The sequence below is a fragment of the Zingiber officinale genome, chromosome 10B (assembly GCF_018446385.1).
Source record: "Zingiber officinale cultivar Zhangliang chromosome 10B, Zo_v1.1, whole genome shotgun sequence".
Lineage (NCBI taxonomy): Eukaryota > Viridiplantae > Streptophyta > Magnoliopsida > Zingiberales > Zingiberaceae > Zingiber > Zingiber officinale.
Genome location: NC_056005.1, coordinates 73,581,736 through 73,602,201, shown reverse-complemented (window position 1 = coordinate 73,602,201; position 20,466 = coordinate 73,581,736). Strand labels below are relative to the sequence as shown.

At 36.6% G+C, this 20,466-nt stretch overlaps 1 protein-coding gene across 1 annotated transcript; it reads right to left on the bottom strand.

Moving 5' to 3' along the window:
• Positions 1-2,074: 2,074 nt before the first annotated feature.
• Positions 2,075-20,208, bottom strand: LOC122029496 (phospholipid:diacylglycerol acyltransferase 1-like). Its single transcript, XM_042588499.1, has 6 exons — positions 19,588-20,208; positions 17,946-18,168; positions 17,520-17,803; positions 13,571-13,895; positions 3,830-4,095; positions 2,075-3,205 (listed from the first exon to the last, which is right to left on the bottom strand). The coding sequence occupies exons 1-6, from the start codon at positions 20,010-20,012 to the stop codon at positions 2,722-2,724; spliced, it is 2,007 nt and encodes a 668-aa protein (XP_042444433.1). The 5' UTR covers positions 20,013-20,208; the 3' UTR covers positions 2,075-2,721.
• Between the last annotated feature and the right edge of the window lie 258 nt (positions 20,209-20,466).

The following is a 20,466-nucleotide window of genomic DNA, read 5'->3' as shown; positions in this document are numbered from 1 at the left end:
TAGATTTGAGGGACTGAAGGACGAAGAGCATTAAGGTAGCAAGGGTAACATGTGGGGTTAGCTGAGGGATTAATGCATTAGAGAAGACTGATGGAAAATGACTTTGATGGTTAAAGTCAAGTTGTAAATGGTAAACTTAAGTGAGTTGTGAGAGTCAAGTGATTTTTATTTTAGGTTCACAGTAGCTCTTGACTTAAGCAAGAACTATATCATTAGATTTGTTAAGAGTTGAAAATCTAGTTGACTAAAGAATTGACTCATGCTTCATTACTGGTGAATTGGATGTTTCTGTTCAAAGCTCAGTTGATTGGATTTGTTGAGTCATGTAGGCAACCAAATGATCCCTAACAAGAGCCAAAAAGAAGATTGCCAATCAGGTAGAGAAAAGTTGTAGCCATTAGAAATAAGAAGCAATTAGTTGAGTGATCTACTAAAGTCGGTATCAACCGACTTAACTAGTCATTTTGACCAAGTTGGTCGGCTTTTATAGTGGTCTACTATAAAAGTTAACATGATCGAGCACGATCCCCAAAGCTTCTAAGATAAGATCCAGAGGAGGTATAAGTAAGAAGAAGTTCTTTAGAAAATATTTCAATTATGATCAAGTTGGATACAAATTTTTAGAGTGCAGAAAATCAAAGAAGTAGAGGTCAACTTGAACCTGAACGAGAGATTAAAAATGGATGACCTCTGCACTGTAGTCTCCGAACTAAACCTAGTGGGTTCAAATCCATAGCAATAGTCGATCGATACCGATTTCACTAAACATATATGCTATAACAAAGAGCTACTCCACAACTTTGAAGAAATCAAAGATGGAGAAAAATTGTTCATAGGGAACTCAGCAATCTCGAACATTATTGGCCAAGGAAAAGTAGTATTGAAGATGATCTCAAGAAAATAGTCAATATTATTAACATTAATTCTATTTATGTTTATTTTCATTGTGTTTAACCTTATGGATTAACTTTTCGAAAAGCATAAATAAAAGTAAGAACGGTATTCAACCCCCTTTAGTCATCTTAACAATCTTTTTATTTTACCCAAACCTGCTAGACAACCCTAAGTGATCTCATATCTTTTTAAAAAAAAAAAAAATTATCTTGTGTTTTTTAGATCATTTGGAGTCTTGTTGTGTGTGTGTGTTTTTGATGTTTGATTCTAAACAAGCTGACTGTTCAGAAAATTACTGAAGGATCCTAAACTAGTCTAATTCCTCAAACTAGCCCTATTTTATGTTTCTAGATCCTTTAATACTTTAGTATGGGAAGGCTCTTTAACAATTTTGTCTATAGTTTTTTTTTTTTTTTTTTTTTTTTTTTTTGATAATCAAGTTATTCAGCTCCTTGAATAGATTAAGCCTAAGATGATTGATCTAGTCCTATGAAAATTTTCTATTAGCTACTAAGATAAATATGAGAAACGCATATGAATTTTAGCGAATAGTTCAACAATGATTTACTATCAACATATAATATCCTCCGTGAGAAATTCGAACTTTCATTGCATAGGAGTCCATCCTATCTCATACCATATTACGAAGCACGAGGTAATTTTATCTAAAATTATTGAAGCAACAAATGATATCACTCATCCCAAACGACTAGTATTATAGTCCCATAATAAAATATAGATAGATAAATTATAGAAAGTATTTTATCTGAGCACAATGGCACTTTACATGAAAAAGTCAATTGTCTAGAACTATTAAATGGCACTAGAGGGATTCACTTTAAAATATAAGTGTTATCTTCCTTGGATGATTCGAAGTCCTTTGGTGATTTTGTTTTTAAAGTTTTAAGTCGCCAAAGGTCGTGAGCGTTATGCTCAAAAATTTTAAATGGTTTCAAGATTTTTAGATGGATTTAAACTGGTTCAATTTACAAAAAATAGCCCTTTTGTTTCTTTTGAGCTTCTAGAGTCTTGGTATAAAATTTTTGCCCACGACTGCTAAATGGTCTAAATTGATTTGGTTATGGATTTGAGACAAAAACGAGGTATTAAGCCAATCCCATCAAGCCATAAGTGAATGAGATTATGACATAATTTCATATGCATTTCCAGACTTGAGAACTAACAAACAGTAGTTATAAACATAACCCTGCGAATTTAAGATTAATTTGAGCTTAGGCATTTCGAGCCAGGGTCAAATATAACAAATGAATGAGACAATTATATGTTCTAGATGAATTGCCACAATATACAAAACCAGCTTAAAAGACAATCAGAGTTCATCACCTGGATGAGCACAAATGCACCAAGTCAGATGTCCAAAAAGCTGACGAGATCTATTACAACCTTTCCAAATTAGTAACTAACTACCTTGTGCTGCTGCTCCAAGCCTTATGAATTCCAATTCCGCAAAGGGGAAATATATTCTAGACCGAAGGGCAAGCACTGGCAATCTTCTCTTCTTCACTGTGTCATTATAGAACCTTCAAGATATCCTCCAACGAAAATATATTGTAAGTAGTAAAATGCTTAATGCAATCAATAGAACCAGAAGCACAATTTATATAAATAATTGATTCAATCAATTATTTTGATTGCCAAATGGAGCTTCAACAGAAAATTTTCTTGTTCCCATAAGATCGGCCAACTAAATCCACCAATGGTAGCAGCACTTGGAGGCAACCTCTTAGAACTTCATTATGTACCATAGAAACATTGCTCTTTCTTGTATGTACTTCAAGTATTCACATTATGGGTATTCAACTGGATTTATAGATGTAAGTTGATTCTTTCTGACCATTTAAATATATCAGTGTAGACTTGATCGCCACTCAAGTCCTCTCCAGTAGCTCCAGCAGCTACTCTAATAATATCCTCTATCAATGCGAAATTGCCCATTATATCAACATGAGCACCACTCTGTGTACCACGGCCTTCCAAGAGATTAGCTGGAGGAGAGTGATCATACTCCCTGATGTAAGTCTTCATACCAGAAGGATTGAATCGGGTTTTTCCACGCCAACCTTTTGCGCACATATATCCCGAACTTAACACTGGCACAGTCTCGTCTCCATTAGCCAGGTATACACCACCTTGCAAGCAGTTTCCTTCATTTCCACCGTTTGCAGAAGTATCAATCTGAAATGGAATATAGCATTCTGCATATGGCGATAACTTGTAAACGTATGCTCTTTCTGTAGGTATTCCCACTCCATATAGGGAGTATATCTCCATATCGGGAGCATTAGGTAACCTGGGAGACAGCAATGTGTACATTATTGAGTATAAGAATGTGAATATGAACTAACATTGTTTTACATAATTAAATACAGGGTGTTTAGAAAATGGAAAATATATGGATTTATCTTTTCAATTAAAGATGCTACAACTACACTTTTCTCAACTGTAAATTCAAATTTTCTCTGTAGATTCTTAATATTCATAAAGAATGCATCTAATACTTGCTATTCAGCGCAAGATAAAATATTGTTCTTTCCTTTTTTCTTCTCTAAAACTACATGGTAGTTAAGCAAAATGCTTATTTGCTATTTAATTTGTATCACAAAAACAGAACTTTTTCACTCACAAACTAAAATATTTAAGTTGTGCTTCTAGTTGTTGCATTTCAGCTAAATACTTTTAGGATAATCAGGAGGATACAATTCTGGAGATATTAGTTTGCATGGAACAGTCAAATACCTTTTGATTTTGATGCATATTATGTTGTGCTTCAGAGAAGTAATAACCTATCTCAGCAACTGAAAAATATATTTTCAAATATAGCAAGGAGTTCGGTATAAAATCATGATACAGAAAGCAAGGATTTGCTTTTAACATAGGTCCTAATGGACAATTCTAGAGTTTGCAAGTTGCTTACTTTGTCTCCAAGGGATTTGACCAATACTTATAGTGCATATACTTTGGATCATCGAGATCATCAGCAATTCCATATGAATAATGTGCACTTCCACGCTGCATCATCTTTGGAGCAACAAAATGAAGAAGATCCAGGACAGAACCAGCAGTATATACTTTAAAATCAGCAACTGCTTTAATTCCTGCCCAACCCAATTCATGGTATTCGGTCCAAATTTCTCGACAAGAAGAATTTGAAGGGGCAACACTGTTTCCTTTGACTGCATCCTGTATACACCGAGGTTACAACCCATTATAAATGTTAGATCTGGGAAAACTTTATTCTGACATTAAAATTACTTTATCGATATAAATTACTTTGACCACTAGGAGGTGGTTTAGCTTGCAAAACCTATGAAGGAAGCCATGCAACAGTTAATTAAGATTGAAGATATTAACCAAAATGAGTAAAAAAGAATTCAAAAATTCTCAAGGCATTTTGATAGGCAACAAGAACTTAATTAAATCCATGTCCTCTAAACCTAGCCAATGAAAAGCTGATACGTGTTCACACAATTCTCAGCCAATACTTGAAAAATATTACAAGAATAGGTTGGCAAAAATTACAAGAATAAAGCTGGAGCCGCCTAAACGACTTGGCAGCATGGTGAATTCTCATTGGACACACACCTGGAAAAAGAGAACCAAGCAAGAGAGCTTTTGAGAGCATCAAAAGCCTTATTACATCTTGCTACAGTGGTACAAAGCTGTAGGCAATAAACTTTTCGTCACTTTGAACATACCATCTCCAATTCAATATAGCTCACCCAAGCCCTCCCCATCTCAACCCACTTGATCCAAAAAGCCACTTTACCTCATCCTATAGCCAAACTTCATCTCAACCCTTCTAGCTCCAACCATGGTTTGAAATCTTGTACGGGGCTAAGCAAAACGGTTGAAACATATCATTCCGGTAAATTACCGAAACTCGATACCACTTGGCACAAACAATGTGTTCTTCTTCTGCTTCATCTCCTTCCTCCTTTAACCTCCAATCCATCACCAGCACCATGCATTGAAACTTCGGCATAGTCAATAATAGGCAATAAATTATAGCAGTTAATTACCTATGTAATTGATGCCCTAATAAACGGTATATACTCTCACAAATAGGAGATTTCGGTTACCATATTTAGGTTCAATTACCTCTATAAAATATTGTAATTGATTCCCTAGTAAAGGATGTATATACTCTAATAAATAAGAGATTTAGGTTACCATACCTAGGTTTCTAGAATTACTCCATGTATTTATTTTCCTTGTATAGTTGGTCATCTTACCTATATAATGAAAAACTTTCTCTAAAGAGAAGACAATTTTTGTTTTTGTCTTGGTATCAAAGCCAACATCCAAGCAATCTTAGCCTTCTTAGTCATAGCCTTAGTGATTATGGAGAAGTCAAATCTGTGTCAAATTCACTAAGAAAAATTATGCTGCCTGGGACATTTCTCAAGGGTAAGGAGCTGTGGGGTCATATAGATGGCAGCACCAAAGAAGCTATTGTTGCAGACAGGGCAGCTTGGGCTGCTAAAGATAATCAAATCATGACCTGGATTCTTGTTTCTATGGAGCCACATCTAATTCTTTCTTTACACCCCCATAAGTCTGCAAATGCAATGTGGGATTATCTCACGCAGTTCTATAATCAAAATAACAATGCAAGGAGTTTTCAACTTGAGTTAGCCATTGCTATATACTCAAGGGGATCTATCAGTTCAAGAATATTATTCTGATTTTCTAACTTTGAGGAATGATTATTCCAAATTTTGTTATAGCTAAGGTCTCTGCAGAAGGTGCGGAGGCCGTACAACAAGTACATTAAACCAGTTAAAGAGATCAATTTCTAATGAACTATGACCAAAATTTGAATCTGTTCATGCCTCTATTAAATAGAGATCCTGTTCCAATTTTGGACATCTGTTTTGGCGAACTCTTGTGTGAAAAAGAACTGATCAATACTCAAAACATCATGGAGCATACTCGTGTTACTTCTAATAATGTTTCAATTGCATATGCTGCATATAGCAAGGGAAAAGGGAAAGGACGAGACTTGAGCACAACACAGTGCTATACCTGTAAAAAAAAAAACCGCCATATTGCACCTCACTGCCCTGAGAAATTTTGTAACTATTGCAAGCAATCTGGGCACATCATAAAATTGTATCCAACTCATCCTAAGCTTATCATTCTATTGTTACTACTGGTGCTTTACAACCTATTATCTCAGCTGCTGCTACAACAACTCCTGCTGCTGCCCTACAGCCTACAGCACCTCCTCTAACTCGAGAGTCAGTGCGGGAAATGATTGTGCAAGAATTTTTCAGCACTTGGACTTCAAGGTACTGATTATGTATCTACTTCGTGGATCGTAGACTTTGGTGCCTCTAATCATATGGTTAATTCTTCTCATGGATTAAGTAATATCAGAGAATATTGCAGTTTTTCATCCATTCAAATAGCTAATGGTAGTGATCTACCTATTGCAGCAGTGGGTGATGTATCTTCTTCCTTTAAGGATGTTTTGGTATCACCTAATCTTTCATGAAATTAGTATCTGTTGGTCAACTTGTGGATCAAAATTGTGATGTTCATTTTACTCATAATGGTTGTGTTGTGCAAGATCGGATGTCAGGGCAGTTGATAGCAAAGGGGCCTAAGCATGGACATTTGTTCTTTTTGCAATTACCTATTTCTCGCAGTTTTTCCTCATCTTTTGTCCAAGCTTTATTTTGTAATGAGTCTAGAATGTCCAATGAAGTTTGGCATAAGCGTCTTGGTCATCCTAACTCTAGGATTCTCTCTCATTTGTTGAAATCCGGTCTATTATATAAGAGAGTGCATTCTTGTACTGTGTTTTGCAACTTGTAAACTTGGCAAAAGTAAAATTTTATCCTTTCCATCTGGAGGTAGGAGAGCTATATACAGCTTTGAACTAATACATAGTGATGTATAGGGAATTATCCCTACCATCTCTCATGCTTATTACAAATATTTTGTGACCTTTATCGAAAACTATAGCAGATATACATGGGTTTATTTTATGTGCCACAAATCAGAAGTGTTTTCTATGTTTAAACTATTTGTAGCTCTCGTTCAAACTCAATTTTCTACTCATATACAAATTCTTAGGTCTGATTCAGGAAGGGAATATATGTCTCATTAGCAAGGTTTAAAATTTTGACCCGTGCCGAGGTTTCGGTCCGAGACCGGAACGATACGATTTCGGTATTGCATCATGCCGATACGGTTTCGGTAATTTTATTTAAACATTAAATCAATAAAAAAGATAAAATAATTAATATATATATATAAGAATATAAATTTGATTTAATAGAATTTTTATAAAAAAATTTACTTTTTTTAGAATTTTTAAAAATTTTAAAATAGTAAAAACAAATTCAGAATATTATTTAATAAAATTGATTATTTTTTAAAAAATTTTAAATATATTTTTTATATTTTATTTGAATAATTTAATTAGGGTTTACGAAAACCTCTTTAAAAAATCACAATTAAATGGGAATTGTTTAATTTAATTAAATTGTAATTTTGCACACTGATCCCTGCTCGCGACCCAGCGCCCGCGACGCCTTTGACGGCGTTGGAGGCGTCCGACAGCACCGGAGGAGTCCGTCGACGCTTCCGGTGGCGCCAGAATCGTCCGTGACATTTTCGGCGTCCCCATAAACGTTGCGTCGCAACGCCTCCGGTGCCCGTGACGCGCTTCAAGCGCTGCGAAGCTTCCGGTGACGCCGGAAGCTTCTGGCGACGTTGTTCCTCCTGGTGCTACGATTTCTGGTGCGCGCGCGACTCCTCTTGGCGCGTGACGCACGATGCGATGAAATCGTCGCTCATCCGGTGCCGGTTTCTGTGCGCAGGTGAAACGGTGCGTTTCGCCCGTTCCGCCCGGCACGGAACGAAATTTTGAACTATGCTCATGAGTTCCAATCTTTTCTGCAATCTAGAGAAATTATCTCTCAACATTCGTGTCCTTATACTTCACGATAAAATGGAGTAGTTGAACGAAAGAATAGTCATCTGTTAGATGTTAGGACTTTGCTAATCGAATCATCTGTTCCTCCTAAGTTTTGGGTAGAAGCACTCACTATAGCCATTTTTCTCATCAATAGACTTCCTTCTAAAATTTTAGATTTTGCATCTCCATATCTTAAGTTGTATCGTCATCATCCTACTTACACAAATCTTCACATTTTTGGTGCGTTTGTTTTTTGCATCTTCCACCAGCGGAAAGACAAACTTTCTGCTCAATCTATTAGTTGTGCTTTCTTAGGGAACAGTGTCACACAAAAAGGTTTTTTTCCCATATGATTCCACTTCCAATCGGGTTCATGTTTCAAGGAATGTGTTACTTTTGAAAATCAATGGTTCTTTCCTCTATCTTCATCTCCACAGTCTTCTTTTCAGCTCTTTCCTTTTTTTGATGATACTCCTAATACTCAGGTTGCAAGGTTCAAGCTAGGCATTGTTTACCATCGGAGATCTTCCATGCTGACCCCTTCCACACCTGGCTTGCTAGCTAGTCCCTTGCGACATTCCACAAGAATTAATGTCCTCCTGATTGATATGGATTTCCATCCCATAACAATCCTACATCTGCCCTCTCGGCTACTCTCTCTTCCATTATTGTTCCTACTAGATATTCACAGGCAATCAAGGAGGAATGTTGGTAGCAGGCCATGCAAGAAGAATTATGTGCTCTTGAAGCTAATAAGATTTGGCAAGTGGTTGATTGTCCTACTGGTGTAACTCCACTTGCTGTAAATGAGTTTATTCTGTTAAGTTCAAGTCTGATGGGAGTTTAGACAGGTACAAAGCCTACTTGATTGCTCTTAGCAATAATCAAGAATAGAGTTAATTATGAGAAGACTTTTGCTCTGGTTGCCAAAATGACTACCATACGCACTATTTTGGCTATTTGTATAAAATGGATGTAAAGAATGCATTTCTTCACGGAGATCTCAAGGAAGATGTTTATAAGCGTACTCCTACAGATTTAATTTCTAACTCTACTTCTGTCATGTGTTGTTCATTGTATGGTCTAAAACAAGTGCCTCATGCATGGTATGAGAAATTCACTTCTGCCTTACTCAAGTTTGCTTTTCTAAAAAGCAAGTTTGATGCATCCTTATTCCTTCACAAGACTGAGCAGGGTGTTGTCATTCTTTTAGTATATATATTGATAATATCATAATCATGGGTACTAATTTCGTTCTTATCTCTCAACTAAAGCAGCATTTACAAGACTCTTTTCACATGAAAGATTTGGGCTCTCACATATTTACTTGGTTTAGAGATTAATGTTGGTTCCTATGGTATTTTTTTGTCACAACACAAATATGCTCAAGACTTGGTGGCAGCTGCTGGTCTCTAAGATTTCGTACCCCTTGATACTCCGATGGAGCTTAATCTCAAGCTGCGGAAAGAAGAGGATGAATTGTTATCAGATCCTGCAGCCTATCGAAATCTTGTTGGCAGCCTAATCTATCTTACTATTTCTAGACCTGATATTTCTTATGCAGTACAACAAGTTAGTCAGTTCCAAACTTCTCCTAGGCACCTACACATGGCTACAATTTGTAGAATCATTCGCTATGTCCATGACACAATTTTTCATGGACTTTTTATCCTTCTTCTACTTCACTTGATTTTGTAGCATATAATGATGCTGATTATGCAGGGTGTAGTAATACAAGGCGTTCTACAATAGGATGGTGTATGTTTCTTGGACCAGCTCTTATTTCTCGAAAAAGTAATAAACAAGACCGTGTTTCTAAGTCCTCGACTGAGTTTGAACATAGAGTTATGTCCCAAGCTTGTGCATAAATCCACTTGCTTCATGGTCTACTAGCTGATCTTGGTTTTTCTCTATGCAGTCCTACTCTTCATGTAGATAATACTAGTGTCATTCACATTTCTACCAATCTCGTCTTCCATGAACGTACAAAATATATCGAGGTTGATTGTCACTTCATCTGTGAGGCTTATGAAGCTCGAATCATTTCTCTTCGTCATGTTTCTAACAATCTTCAGGTGGTAGATATTTTTACTAAGGCTCTTCCCCGACCAAGATATAAATTTCTTAATGACAAATTGATGCTTGTGATCACCCGCATCAATTTGAGGGGAGATGTCTGTAATAGGCAATAAATTACAACAGCTTAATTACCTCTGAATTTATTCCCTAATAAAAGTTGTATATACTCATAAATAGGAGATTTTGGTTACCATATTTAGGTTCAATTACCTCAGTAAAATATTGTAATTGATTCCCTAATTACGGTCGTATGTACTCTCATAAACAAGAGATTTAGTTTATCATACTTAGGTTTCTAGAATTACTCCATGTATTTATTTTCCTTGTATAGTTGGCAATCTTACCTATATAATGAAAGACCTTTTCAAAAGAGAAGACAACTTTGAGACCATTTTGTCAAGCATGATAACGAAATAGTATCATTCTAGTAAAAGACCATAACTCCAATCCGGTTCGAGATTTTGAACCTTGGTTCCAAACCCATTCACCTTAGCCAAGCTGCTCAACTTTCAACCCAACCCAATCTACATCAAGAGAACTCCTAGTAGATCAAGTAAACCTAATCAAACTCTCCATCCACTTTGATTGAAATCCAAAAAAATTGTCTGAAATGAGACAATAATTCCACTCAATCCAAACAAATTCTTCCCAACCTAATCTCCTCTAGCAAGCTTCCCACTTGAGCTCTAAGCTAAACGAAACAACTAGCAAACTTCTACATATGTTACGCTTTCAATCATAATAGACTTGCAATGTAAGATGCTAAGCATAGAAGTAGAAGGAAGAGAGAAGAGGCTAATTCATAATTCAACCGATTCACAAGTTAAAAAACTCCAACAAAATGACGAGAAGTTGAGTCAAGAATTTCTCCTATTTTAATAAAAGAAGCTAGCAATTCTAGGCCACAAGTTTTAGGTTATTTCAATCAAAATAGTGACCAATAAAAAAATGGGAAGCAATTGTTGATGCAATCATTGCCTAAGTGGTAGAGTTCAACTACGTCATTAGCTTGTTTTAATGTGGTTGCGAAAGGGCTTAAGTTAGGATTAGTTTATGTTGCTCTAATGTATTTCGTTAAGTGTGTCTACAGGTGCAGAAACATGAATTGCAGGTGCAAGTTGGAGAAGTCCAACTACGTCAAGGTTGACTACATACATGGCAAACTGAAAAATACATATAGCTCAAGGTTGATTGAATTCTTAGCAAGGAAGAGTCCAAAAAATGTTTGGCAGATATGGAATCAGTCAAACAAGTATTGGCAGAAGTCCAAAAGATCCTTGGCAGATGTGGAAGAAGTCCAATATGAATTAACTTAAGTCCAAGAGGTCTTAGTAGGATGCCCAAAAGCTCATACCAGAATGATTGTGGCAAAATCTCATACCAGAATGATTGTAAAGTAGATAGTTCTTGATTCAACAAGTTTTAAGATATGCACTATGTTAAAGAGGACGTTCGTTCAGTGGTAAAATACCCAAATTGAGAAAAACTCAAAGGCAAGTCAAGCTTATAGCTTGCACATTGACAGATTAGAGGCTTGTCGAGAAGATTTATTTTTGTAGAATTTTTGCTTATACGTGTGTACTCAAATACAACATGTACTTGTGATTTGTCAATACATGTTTCCCAATTGCAGATTTGTCATTTTAGTATAATGTGTTGTAACAAAATTGTAAATTTAGACAATCAAACCTCACCAAAGCTTAGGTAGGTCACTGGTGGATGAACAAACACTGTCTTTAAGCTACTTGGCCATAAAAATGCCTGATCCATGATTATACAGTAAGCTTGAATAACCAAGCGTATTTATCAATGACTAAATCCTAGATTAAAGATAATAAAAACCCCTCACTAGTCATTGCAAATGGACTTGCTAATCAATAAAGGGTTCTCTTAGCCATGTTTAAAATCTCGTGCCATACCGGGTGATAGGTGAATTTATCATTTCGTCCACTAATCGACACGATATCTACACCAGCATGACCTCGTGAGGCCCCACGCAAGACCCTATGGCGACACGGAGGCCAAGCAACCACGCATAGACCTCGCGTGAGGCCCCATGATGGCTTAGAAACCTCGCGCGCGGCCCCACAACCTCACAAAGGCCTCTTGTGAGACCATTGCGGCCACGCAAGGCCTCGTGTGAGACCATTGCAGCCGCGCAAGGCCTCGCATGAGACTGCGATGGCTGCGCAAGCGACCAAGTTTTTTTTTCAATTTAAAAAAAAAAATCTTTATTTTTTTAACTATTAACTTCTTTATTTTTTTAACTATTAACTTCTTTATTTTTTATTTTTTTAATAGTTAATTCTAGTTCTTCCTCCTTGTATTTTAATGTCTTTTTTATTCATTTCATCCTTAAACATATGGGGAAAAATTCCTTTTTAATTTTTTTTCTTAATTGTTTCCTCATTAAATATATAAAAAATAAATTTCTTCCTTAAACTAATTAAAATAAATTAAATTCAAGTTAATTTAAACCTACTTAATCCTAATCTTTATGCCTAGACTTTAGTTAATCCTAAATTGACTTTTACTCAATCCTAATTCTAAAAATATTAATTTAACCTAATAGTAAGTATTTATAATAATCAAATATGTATAATAAATTTAACCAATCTCTGCACCATAACGGTAGGTGGGCGAAACGAAATGTGCCGCCTAGTGCGACACTAGATTGTAAATCATGTCGAAATTGTAGCGGCACGGCACAACACGGCATGATGTCGAAACCATATCATTCCGGTCATAGACCGAAACTTTGATACAATCTAAGTAATCCATCTAAAAAGGGTTCAGTTCGATATCACAGGCAGTCAAAACACAAATAGCTTGGATGCTATAGAATAGGTGGTTGTATGAAGAAACCTCTATAAATAGGCATTTTTAGTAAAGTTCAAGTCTGGTGGGTTTATTCGGAAGTGAGCATGTCATATCTAATCTCTATGACAACTTTTAGAAGAATAAACTACATCCATGTCATATGCCTCGATCAGTACCCTTGTTTGATATAATGGTTAGAGATTAACAAAGCTTGTAGCAAGTTAAGCTTCACAACCAAAGAAAGACCATTCATTTGCAATTTGGTTACACAACTTCAATGGAGCTTAGCAGGGGCCTCTGATATGGGTTTACCTTCTAGGTTGTACATTCTTTGTCTATCTTCATGTCTATTTTCTTTCATCTTTCCCATCTCACCACTACTGCTGATATAAGGTGTCCCCTCCACCATTTATGCTACTCCATCGTTGCTTTTAGACTTTAGAATTGTCATTTAGTCATTTATATTTGGCCATAAAGTGTATTTGTAGGTATTTATCACTACATGGCACTTACAAAGGAATGTGAACCATGATCAGAGATCTAAGGACAAACAAAGCATTTCATTGGCAGATGTAAAGTATTATCAAGTCAGAGATCTTGTTGTGCAATTTGATCATTTTATCATTAACAGGATAATGTTTTCTGTAATTGGATGAAGTAACCTGAATTTAAGTATCTAAGGAGAAAACACAAAACATTCATTGAAAGAATCTAGAATTTGATACAACTAGCATGAATATGTAAAATATACAAAGGTTTTAACAAATTCCTATATGCTAGTGTGGATGTTTTATGATAAATACATATCAAAAACTAAGTTTTAAATACCCGAAAATCAGTCAGCTTTAACTTGAATGAAGGTGTCTCTGCAACATCTTTCCCAAATGAAACAATCCTGCCATAGTTAACTCTAGATGGAACTTCAATCATCTTAGTATCAACATCTTTGGATAGATGAGAATCATTGATCTTATTCTTCTTAGGAGCACACTCATAGAATTCCTCAGGTGACCAATCTAAACCACCCCAAATTGTATCACCACCTTTTGGAATCATGGACATAGTTGAGTCCCATGTTCGAGTCATGCGCATGACATGACGTAATGTTTGAAGACCAAGAAAATCAGAATCCAAAAAACCAGGTGCAATGCCCCTACAAAGAAAAAGGAGAAGTTATACAACAAGTTAATTAGAGAAATGATATAAAATTAGAAGCCACAAATCATATAATATGTGAAAAAAGTTCGATCACCAGTGTTTGAACTCTAAACAATTTATCTATCAACTTTCTAGCCTAGATGGGATTGGAGATGTGGAGCCACTCTTGCTAAACATTTGTTTTAAATCAAGCTCACTAAATAAAATAATATTGAAGAGTCAAAATATTGCTCCACAGTGAACACTATTTTACCAAACATGAGTAATCACTTTTGCATATTCTCCTACACTAAATTTGTTTGTATTACATGACAACTTTCAAACTGCTTTGATATGACAGGATTGGACATTAAATCAGTCCACTAGAGTACTTGAATTGTGTGCTAATCAAGGCTAGGCAAACTAATATTTTTCATAATTCAAATTTGATGCTGATATACAAACAATTGAGTACTATAATATGAAGAACAAATTGCGATCAAATAAGTGCAACAAGAATCCTCATACAACTAGAATTCTTATTTGGCACAATATGTAAAATTATCAATTACAAATTCACAATTCATAGTCTAAGATATAAAAAAAAAAAAAAAATATTAAGTGTTATAGCCACAAAATCAGCAACTAGGCATAAAAATCATTTTTTCTCCTCTAGTAAACTGTAATAATAATAAAAAAAAAGGGCAGCTCGGTGCACGAAGCTCCCGCTATGCGGGGTCCCGGGGAAGGATCCATTGTACGCAGCCTTATCCTGCTTTTTGCAAGAGGCTGTTTCCAGGATTCGAAATCGTGACCTTTTGGTTACAAAACAACAACTTTACTGTTGCACCAAGGCTCCCCTTCGACATGGAATATTTCAATCGATATTCCAGATTTGACTAGAGTACTTTTCAAGTATCGAAGAATCTCATAAATTGCTTCAAGATGTTTCTTATAAGGCAAATGCATAAATTGACTAACTAGACTCACAGCAAAAGTAATACTTGGCCATGTATGAGATAAGTTGAAAAATTCTCCATTAGTTTTTGATACTGAGTTATATTCACTAGATCTCCTTACTTATGATTTCTAAGTTTATGAAACAATTGCAGTGTTTGTGGGTCGACAGTCACTCATCCTAGTCACCTTAACAAGATCAAGAATGTACTTTTGTTGAGAGAACAATTTTGTTTTTGATCTCGCAACCTCCATACAACATTGTATCTTAGAGATCCCAAGTCTTTGATCCTGAATGTTGAAGAAAGGATAGTCTTCAACAAGTTCATCTCAGATACATCATCTCCAATGAAAACTATTTCATCGATGACGTACACAATTAGCATAGTTATTTTTCCATCTGTGAATGTCTAGTGATTATTGTATGAACAATATGTACTTTGAAAGTATCCTATGTTTTGACAAATGGAGTAAATTTCTCAAACTAAGGCCTCAGGATTGTTTCAAAAAAATTTCAGTTCAAACGCACTTGTATTGAAATTTTCAACAAATACTCGGGGTGCATCCATGTACACTTATGCCTCTAAATCTCCATTGAGAAACACATTCTTAATGTTCAACTCTTGTAGAGGCCAATCAAGCTTAGCAGCCAGTCACAATAAAACTCTTGCAGTCACAATATTTCAGTCGAATATTCCAGATTTGACTAGAGGGCTTTTCAAGTATCGAAGAATCTCATAAATTGCTTCAAGATGTTTCTTATAAGGCAAATGCATAAATTGACTTACTAGATTCACAACAAAAGGCTTCAAGATGTTTCTTATAAGGTAAATGCATAAATTGACATACTAGACTCACAAAAAAAGCAATATTTGGTCGTGGATGAGATAGGTTGATAAATTCTCCATTAATTTTTGATACTGAGTTATATTCACTAGATCTCCTTCCTTATGATCTCTAAGTTTCTGGAACAATTGCAGTGTTTGTGGGTCTACAGTCGCTCATCCTAGTCACCTTAACAAGATCAAGGATGTACTTTTGTTGAGAGAACAATTTTGTTTTTGATCTTGTAACCTCCATACAACATTGTATCTTAGAGTTCCCAAGTCTTTGATCTTGAATGTTGAAGGGAAGTCTTCAACAAGTTCATCTCAGATACATCATCTCCAATGAAAACCATTTCATCGATGTACACAATTAGCATGGTTATTTTCCAGCTGTAAATGTCTAGTGATTTGTAAGATCAATTTGTACTTTGAGAGTACCCTATGTTTTGACAAATGGAGTAAATTTCTCAAACTAAGGCCTCGGGATTGTTTCAAGATTTTTTTCAGTTCAAACGCACTTGTATTGAAATTTTCAACAATTGAAAAACACATTCTTAATGTTCAACTCTTGTAGAGGCCAATCAAGCTTAGCAGCCCATCACAATAGAACTCTTGTAGTATTTAGCTTTGCAATTGGGGCCGAAGTTTCCAAGTATAAGAGATAGCTCTTACGACTATTGTTACGGGTTTAAACTTAAAAGGATTGATAAATTGTCTTCTCTGAAGTGTAAGAACATTAAAAGGGATATGCATGTTGTAAACCAGGTTTTTAGGTTCAAGTAGTTTGTAATGGCTAAGAAGGAAAAGTAGCTGTTAGGAATGCAGTAGTCTAGAAACTAATCCTTACTGTTGTATGACTGCATGCACACTCAAAAGGGTTGTTGATTGATACTTAAGTTGTGATAGATCAATGATCAATGGTTCAGTTGGGCCTCAATAACAAACAGTTTAGAAGAGCTTTAAGTTCTCCTTTCCAGGATAAGGTTACCTAACCATTGTCAATGGAATTCTCCCGACCAAGTACTCTAGCTTAATAAGGAGCTTTAGGACGGATTAAGAGTTAGATGAAATATGAAATGAATAATCTAAGATCAAGAACATTACATAAAATTTATATTATCACACGTGGAAGCATGTCTTCAAACTTTGATGTCTTACTTACTCTTGGGCCTTGGCTTCAATGAATTCCCTCTTTGCTGGATTGGATAAACTTCATTATGTTAGAAACAACTAAAGTTTCATTTAGGCCTACAATTTTTATCAGACAAAACCATCAGTACGTCACTTTAGTTTGTTATTATCAAAGCAACAAATGTCAATGTGAAGTTGTGAACTCATGATAGCCTGAAACCTTGTTCCGTCACCAATGTCTGTCATATATTTCCTAGAGAAGTTTTACTACGCATCATAAGCCATAGCTATTTACTAATTACAGCCCAAGTGAAAGGTTATAAGTATTCTTCTATGTTACTCCTTGATTGGGACAAAAGTCTTACAGAGAAGTGCTTACAAGAACATAGCTACAACATAATATTGTGGTAAGTAATTTGATACTGAAGATCAATAAATGGCCCAGAAAAGTAACCTGTGCTTCTATCCTTGAGCAAAACGATCAGGATTTGATAAAAACTCTATTTTTAAACTGGTATCAAGGATAGGATTTCCTAACAATTTTATCAATGTAGCCAATCAATTCTGCATTTTCACTGGAGTTCTGGATATTTTCTATGTTACATATTTAATTTCACTGGGACAACAATCAATGATCATACTAAAATGAAGGTGGCACCAAAATAGAAATTGGCTCAGCATTAGTCATATATAGTAGTAACATCCAAGAAGCTCAGAACCACTACCTTGCAACAGCAACATCTTTTGCTTCCGCTGAAAATAATCCAGCAACAGCTTTTGGAACACCTAAAAATGGTCCACCAATATTCATAACTGATTTTATATGGTCTGCACACCAGTTTGGGCCACCACCACCACCCATAGGAGCAGGTGCCTCAACCCATTTCATGAAATGCAAAAAATATAAGACGCCCATGGAATGTGGAATAACCACCACCTTCCTTCCACCATTTGTAGAGACCATAAGTTCTATGTTACTTTTTATTCTGCTCAATGTTTGATCACGCACCTGTAAGAAGGAGAATATTGGAGGCTTGCAGTTCATAATGTATGTTTAAACTTCATAAAATATATGATAAAACAAATATAACGATAAAAAATGAGAGATCAAACAAAATGATGAACATAGTAGTTGACAAGGGAATTCAGACCTCCGTGTTCTGGAATGAAATTCGCCAGTCATAAGCTGCCATGTACATAGTTTTCTCTTCATACCCTATGTGAGCCAAGTTAGCAATCAAAACTGCCCACACAAAGTACCCAGGAGCAAAATAATCAGCCGCAACCAGCCCGGTGACTGGTCTAACTCTTATACCAGGAGGGTCCAACCCAGTTTCATTATCCAGAGACATATGCTCAACCCAGCATAAGGGTCTGAGACAAATAACAAATGAGAACTAAATGTTGTTGCCCAAAAGAATTATGAGAACTAAGGATTTATTAGTTTTCTCTCATGTGTAGCATCATATGCACCAGTAAATGCGAGGAAAGGAGGAAGCATCAAAAAATGAGGAAGGAAGAAACTACACAAATATCTAGAAAGATTATTATGAATTTGGTAGGAACTGAGAATAAATAAAACTTACGCAGAAATAAAGAGTTAACAAAATGAACTACAAAAAAAAAAAAAAAAATCTCAAAATAAGATAACTTAAACAGGTTGTTTAACTCGAGTCAGAAGTACATTCTAGGTAATTTTTTAAGTTTTCAACAAGAAAAAGAGAACGGCAACAGGTTGTTGGAATACTGGAATTTACAAGCAATCACTACAGAAGGATTATATTTGTGTTTCATAGTTATCATGAAGCTACGATGGAGAAAGAACCTCACAGTGAGAAAACTAGAACATGATTAAAATAATAGTGGATGGTGCATCACTCTAGTCCAGTAAACTTAGTAGAAACAAAGCTAAAGCATTCCATGTTACTACTCATGAACCTTACTTATAGTCATAAAATGTGATAAGAAAGAAAGCAAAATTATGAGAACATCCATGTATGATAACTTCATGCTAATTAAAGGAAAAATAGTAAGTGTACAATTGTAAGTCATATCTATTTCTCAATACGAAAAACAAAGCCAATGCTAGGACCCAGCTGACTAGATACAATACAAAGATGTCAATAACTAGCCCAAACTAAAAGAACAAGCCCTTCAAATTTCATGAAAGATTTAGTTAGGATCCTAGATGAAAATTGCAATATACCAGACGCTTTCATATTTTCAGTTTGTATTAGAACAGGAAAGCTACCTGAATTTGATTGCTACAAGAAAAGAATCAGATAATTAGATATTGTTTAAGGTTTAGACCAGATAGACTTGACATAGAATAATAACAAATCTTTTGTGGTAATTACAATTTTGCAACAAATAAAAGAAAAGGAAAGAATGTAGGATGGCTTGCAACTTGGTTGGCTTGGAATCATCCTTTTTTTGGAGTCTATATAAGGTAGCATATCATGATTAATATTGACATGGATGAATTGCATCGTCAATTTTCATAAAATTTAAGGACCAAGGAATTATTTCTAGCTAAAGAAGTGCTACAGATCTGATGAGTTACAATTTCCAAATTAAATTTTCCACAAAATCCCCAACTTCAACACAGCAAACCGCTAACTAAGAATGTCTTCAGGTACGGAATTAATTCATTGTCCTAGAAAATGGATTCTCTTTTTATCTTCCTAAGGTGCTCCTAGTTCTCAAAATCCAAACGTCTGACCCAATCGAATTAGGCAGACAACATTAACTGCAAAAAAAGATAGAGGCATGCTAGGAAAGGGACCTTCTTACCTTTTGTAGACCTCTCCGAATGTCCCTCCCCAAAGGCGCTTGCGGAAGAGGCCATCAGCGCACTGATGGCCCTCCCACAGCTCGAGTCCCCCAGTGACGATCCCGGGGACGAACACCACGGGATGCTTGGCTTGCAGCCCTTCCTTTTGAAGCTTAACGCCTGGAAGATCAGGCAAGGGGCCAGTGATAGCCTCCGTGACGTACTGAGGGAGTGAGGCGGGCATGGCGTTGTAAAAGAAGAGCAAGAGCCACCACACGGAGCAGATCACCCCGATAAGCCAGCAGCAGCAGTCAAGACAGGACCATCGCCCCTTCCGCTCCTTCCCTCTCTGCTGCACAGCCTTGACCTCCTTGGGAGGACTCGGGTCCCGTGGCGGCGGGGGCGGCGGAGGCTGAGCGCCCTTCCTCCGCCGGAGCATCGACATCTATCGGTAGAGGAGACGGCTGAATTCCGCACCTAGATTTATTCGAGGGAGGGAGGGAGAAGGATAAGGATAAGGCGGTGTGGCTGGGGCAGCGAGGAGAGGAGGCTGGCTGTTGCCTGAGGAGAAACACAAAAACCCGCAAAGCAGACGGCGGAATGGAAAAGCTGCTGGCCTTTTCAATTGCAAGTTAAAAGTTTCCATTTCTGCGGTCCAGGGAGGGCAACGGGCAAGCAACCAGCCTAGCAGCCGATCGCGGAGCACTAATCTCCACGCTTCTTTGCCGCGCCCGCGTCGACCACGTGCCGAGGATCGGGCCGCCGCGATGGGAAATCCAGCTGTTCGTTGGTGCCTGGTGGAGATCTGGAACCGTTGGCCGGCGGACCGGACCTTCCTGGCGAATGTACAAATGGGGCCCGCTACGGACCCCATCCAGAGTAGCCGACGCTGGCAGTCG

What these genes read in the sequence shown, in the direction of transcription:
- LOC122029496 (XM_042588499.1), bottom strand. Translation starts at nt 20,012, where the DNA reads ATGTCGATGCTCCGGCGGAGGAAGGGCGCTCAGCCTCCGCCGCCCCCG. An exon ending in AAAGATGTTGCTGTTGCAAG is followed by an intron (nt 13,896 to 17,519) that starts GTAGTGGTTCTG and finishes TTTTCTTTGTAG; the next exon opens with GGGCATTGCACCTGGTTTTT. An exon ending in TAAAGCTGACTGATTTTCGG is followed by an intron (nt 4,096 to 13,570) that starts GTATTTAAAACT and finishes CGGTGTATACAG; the next exon opens with GATGCAGTCAAAGGAAACAG.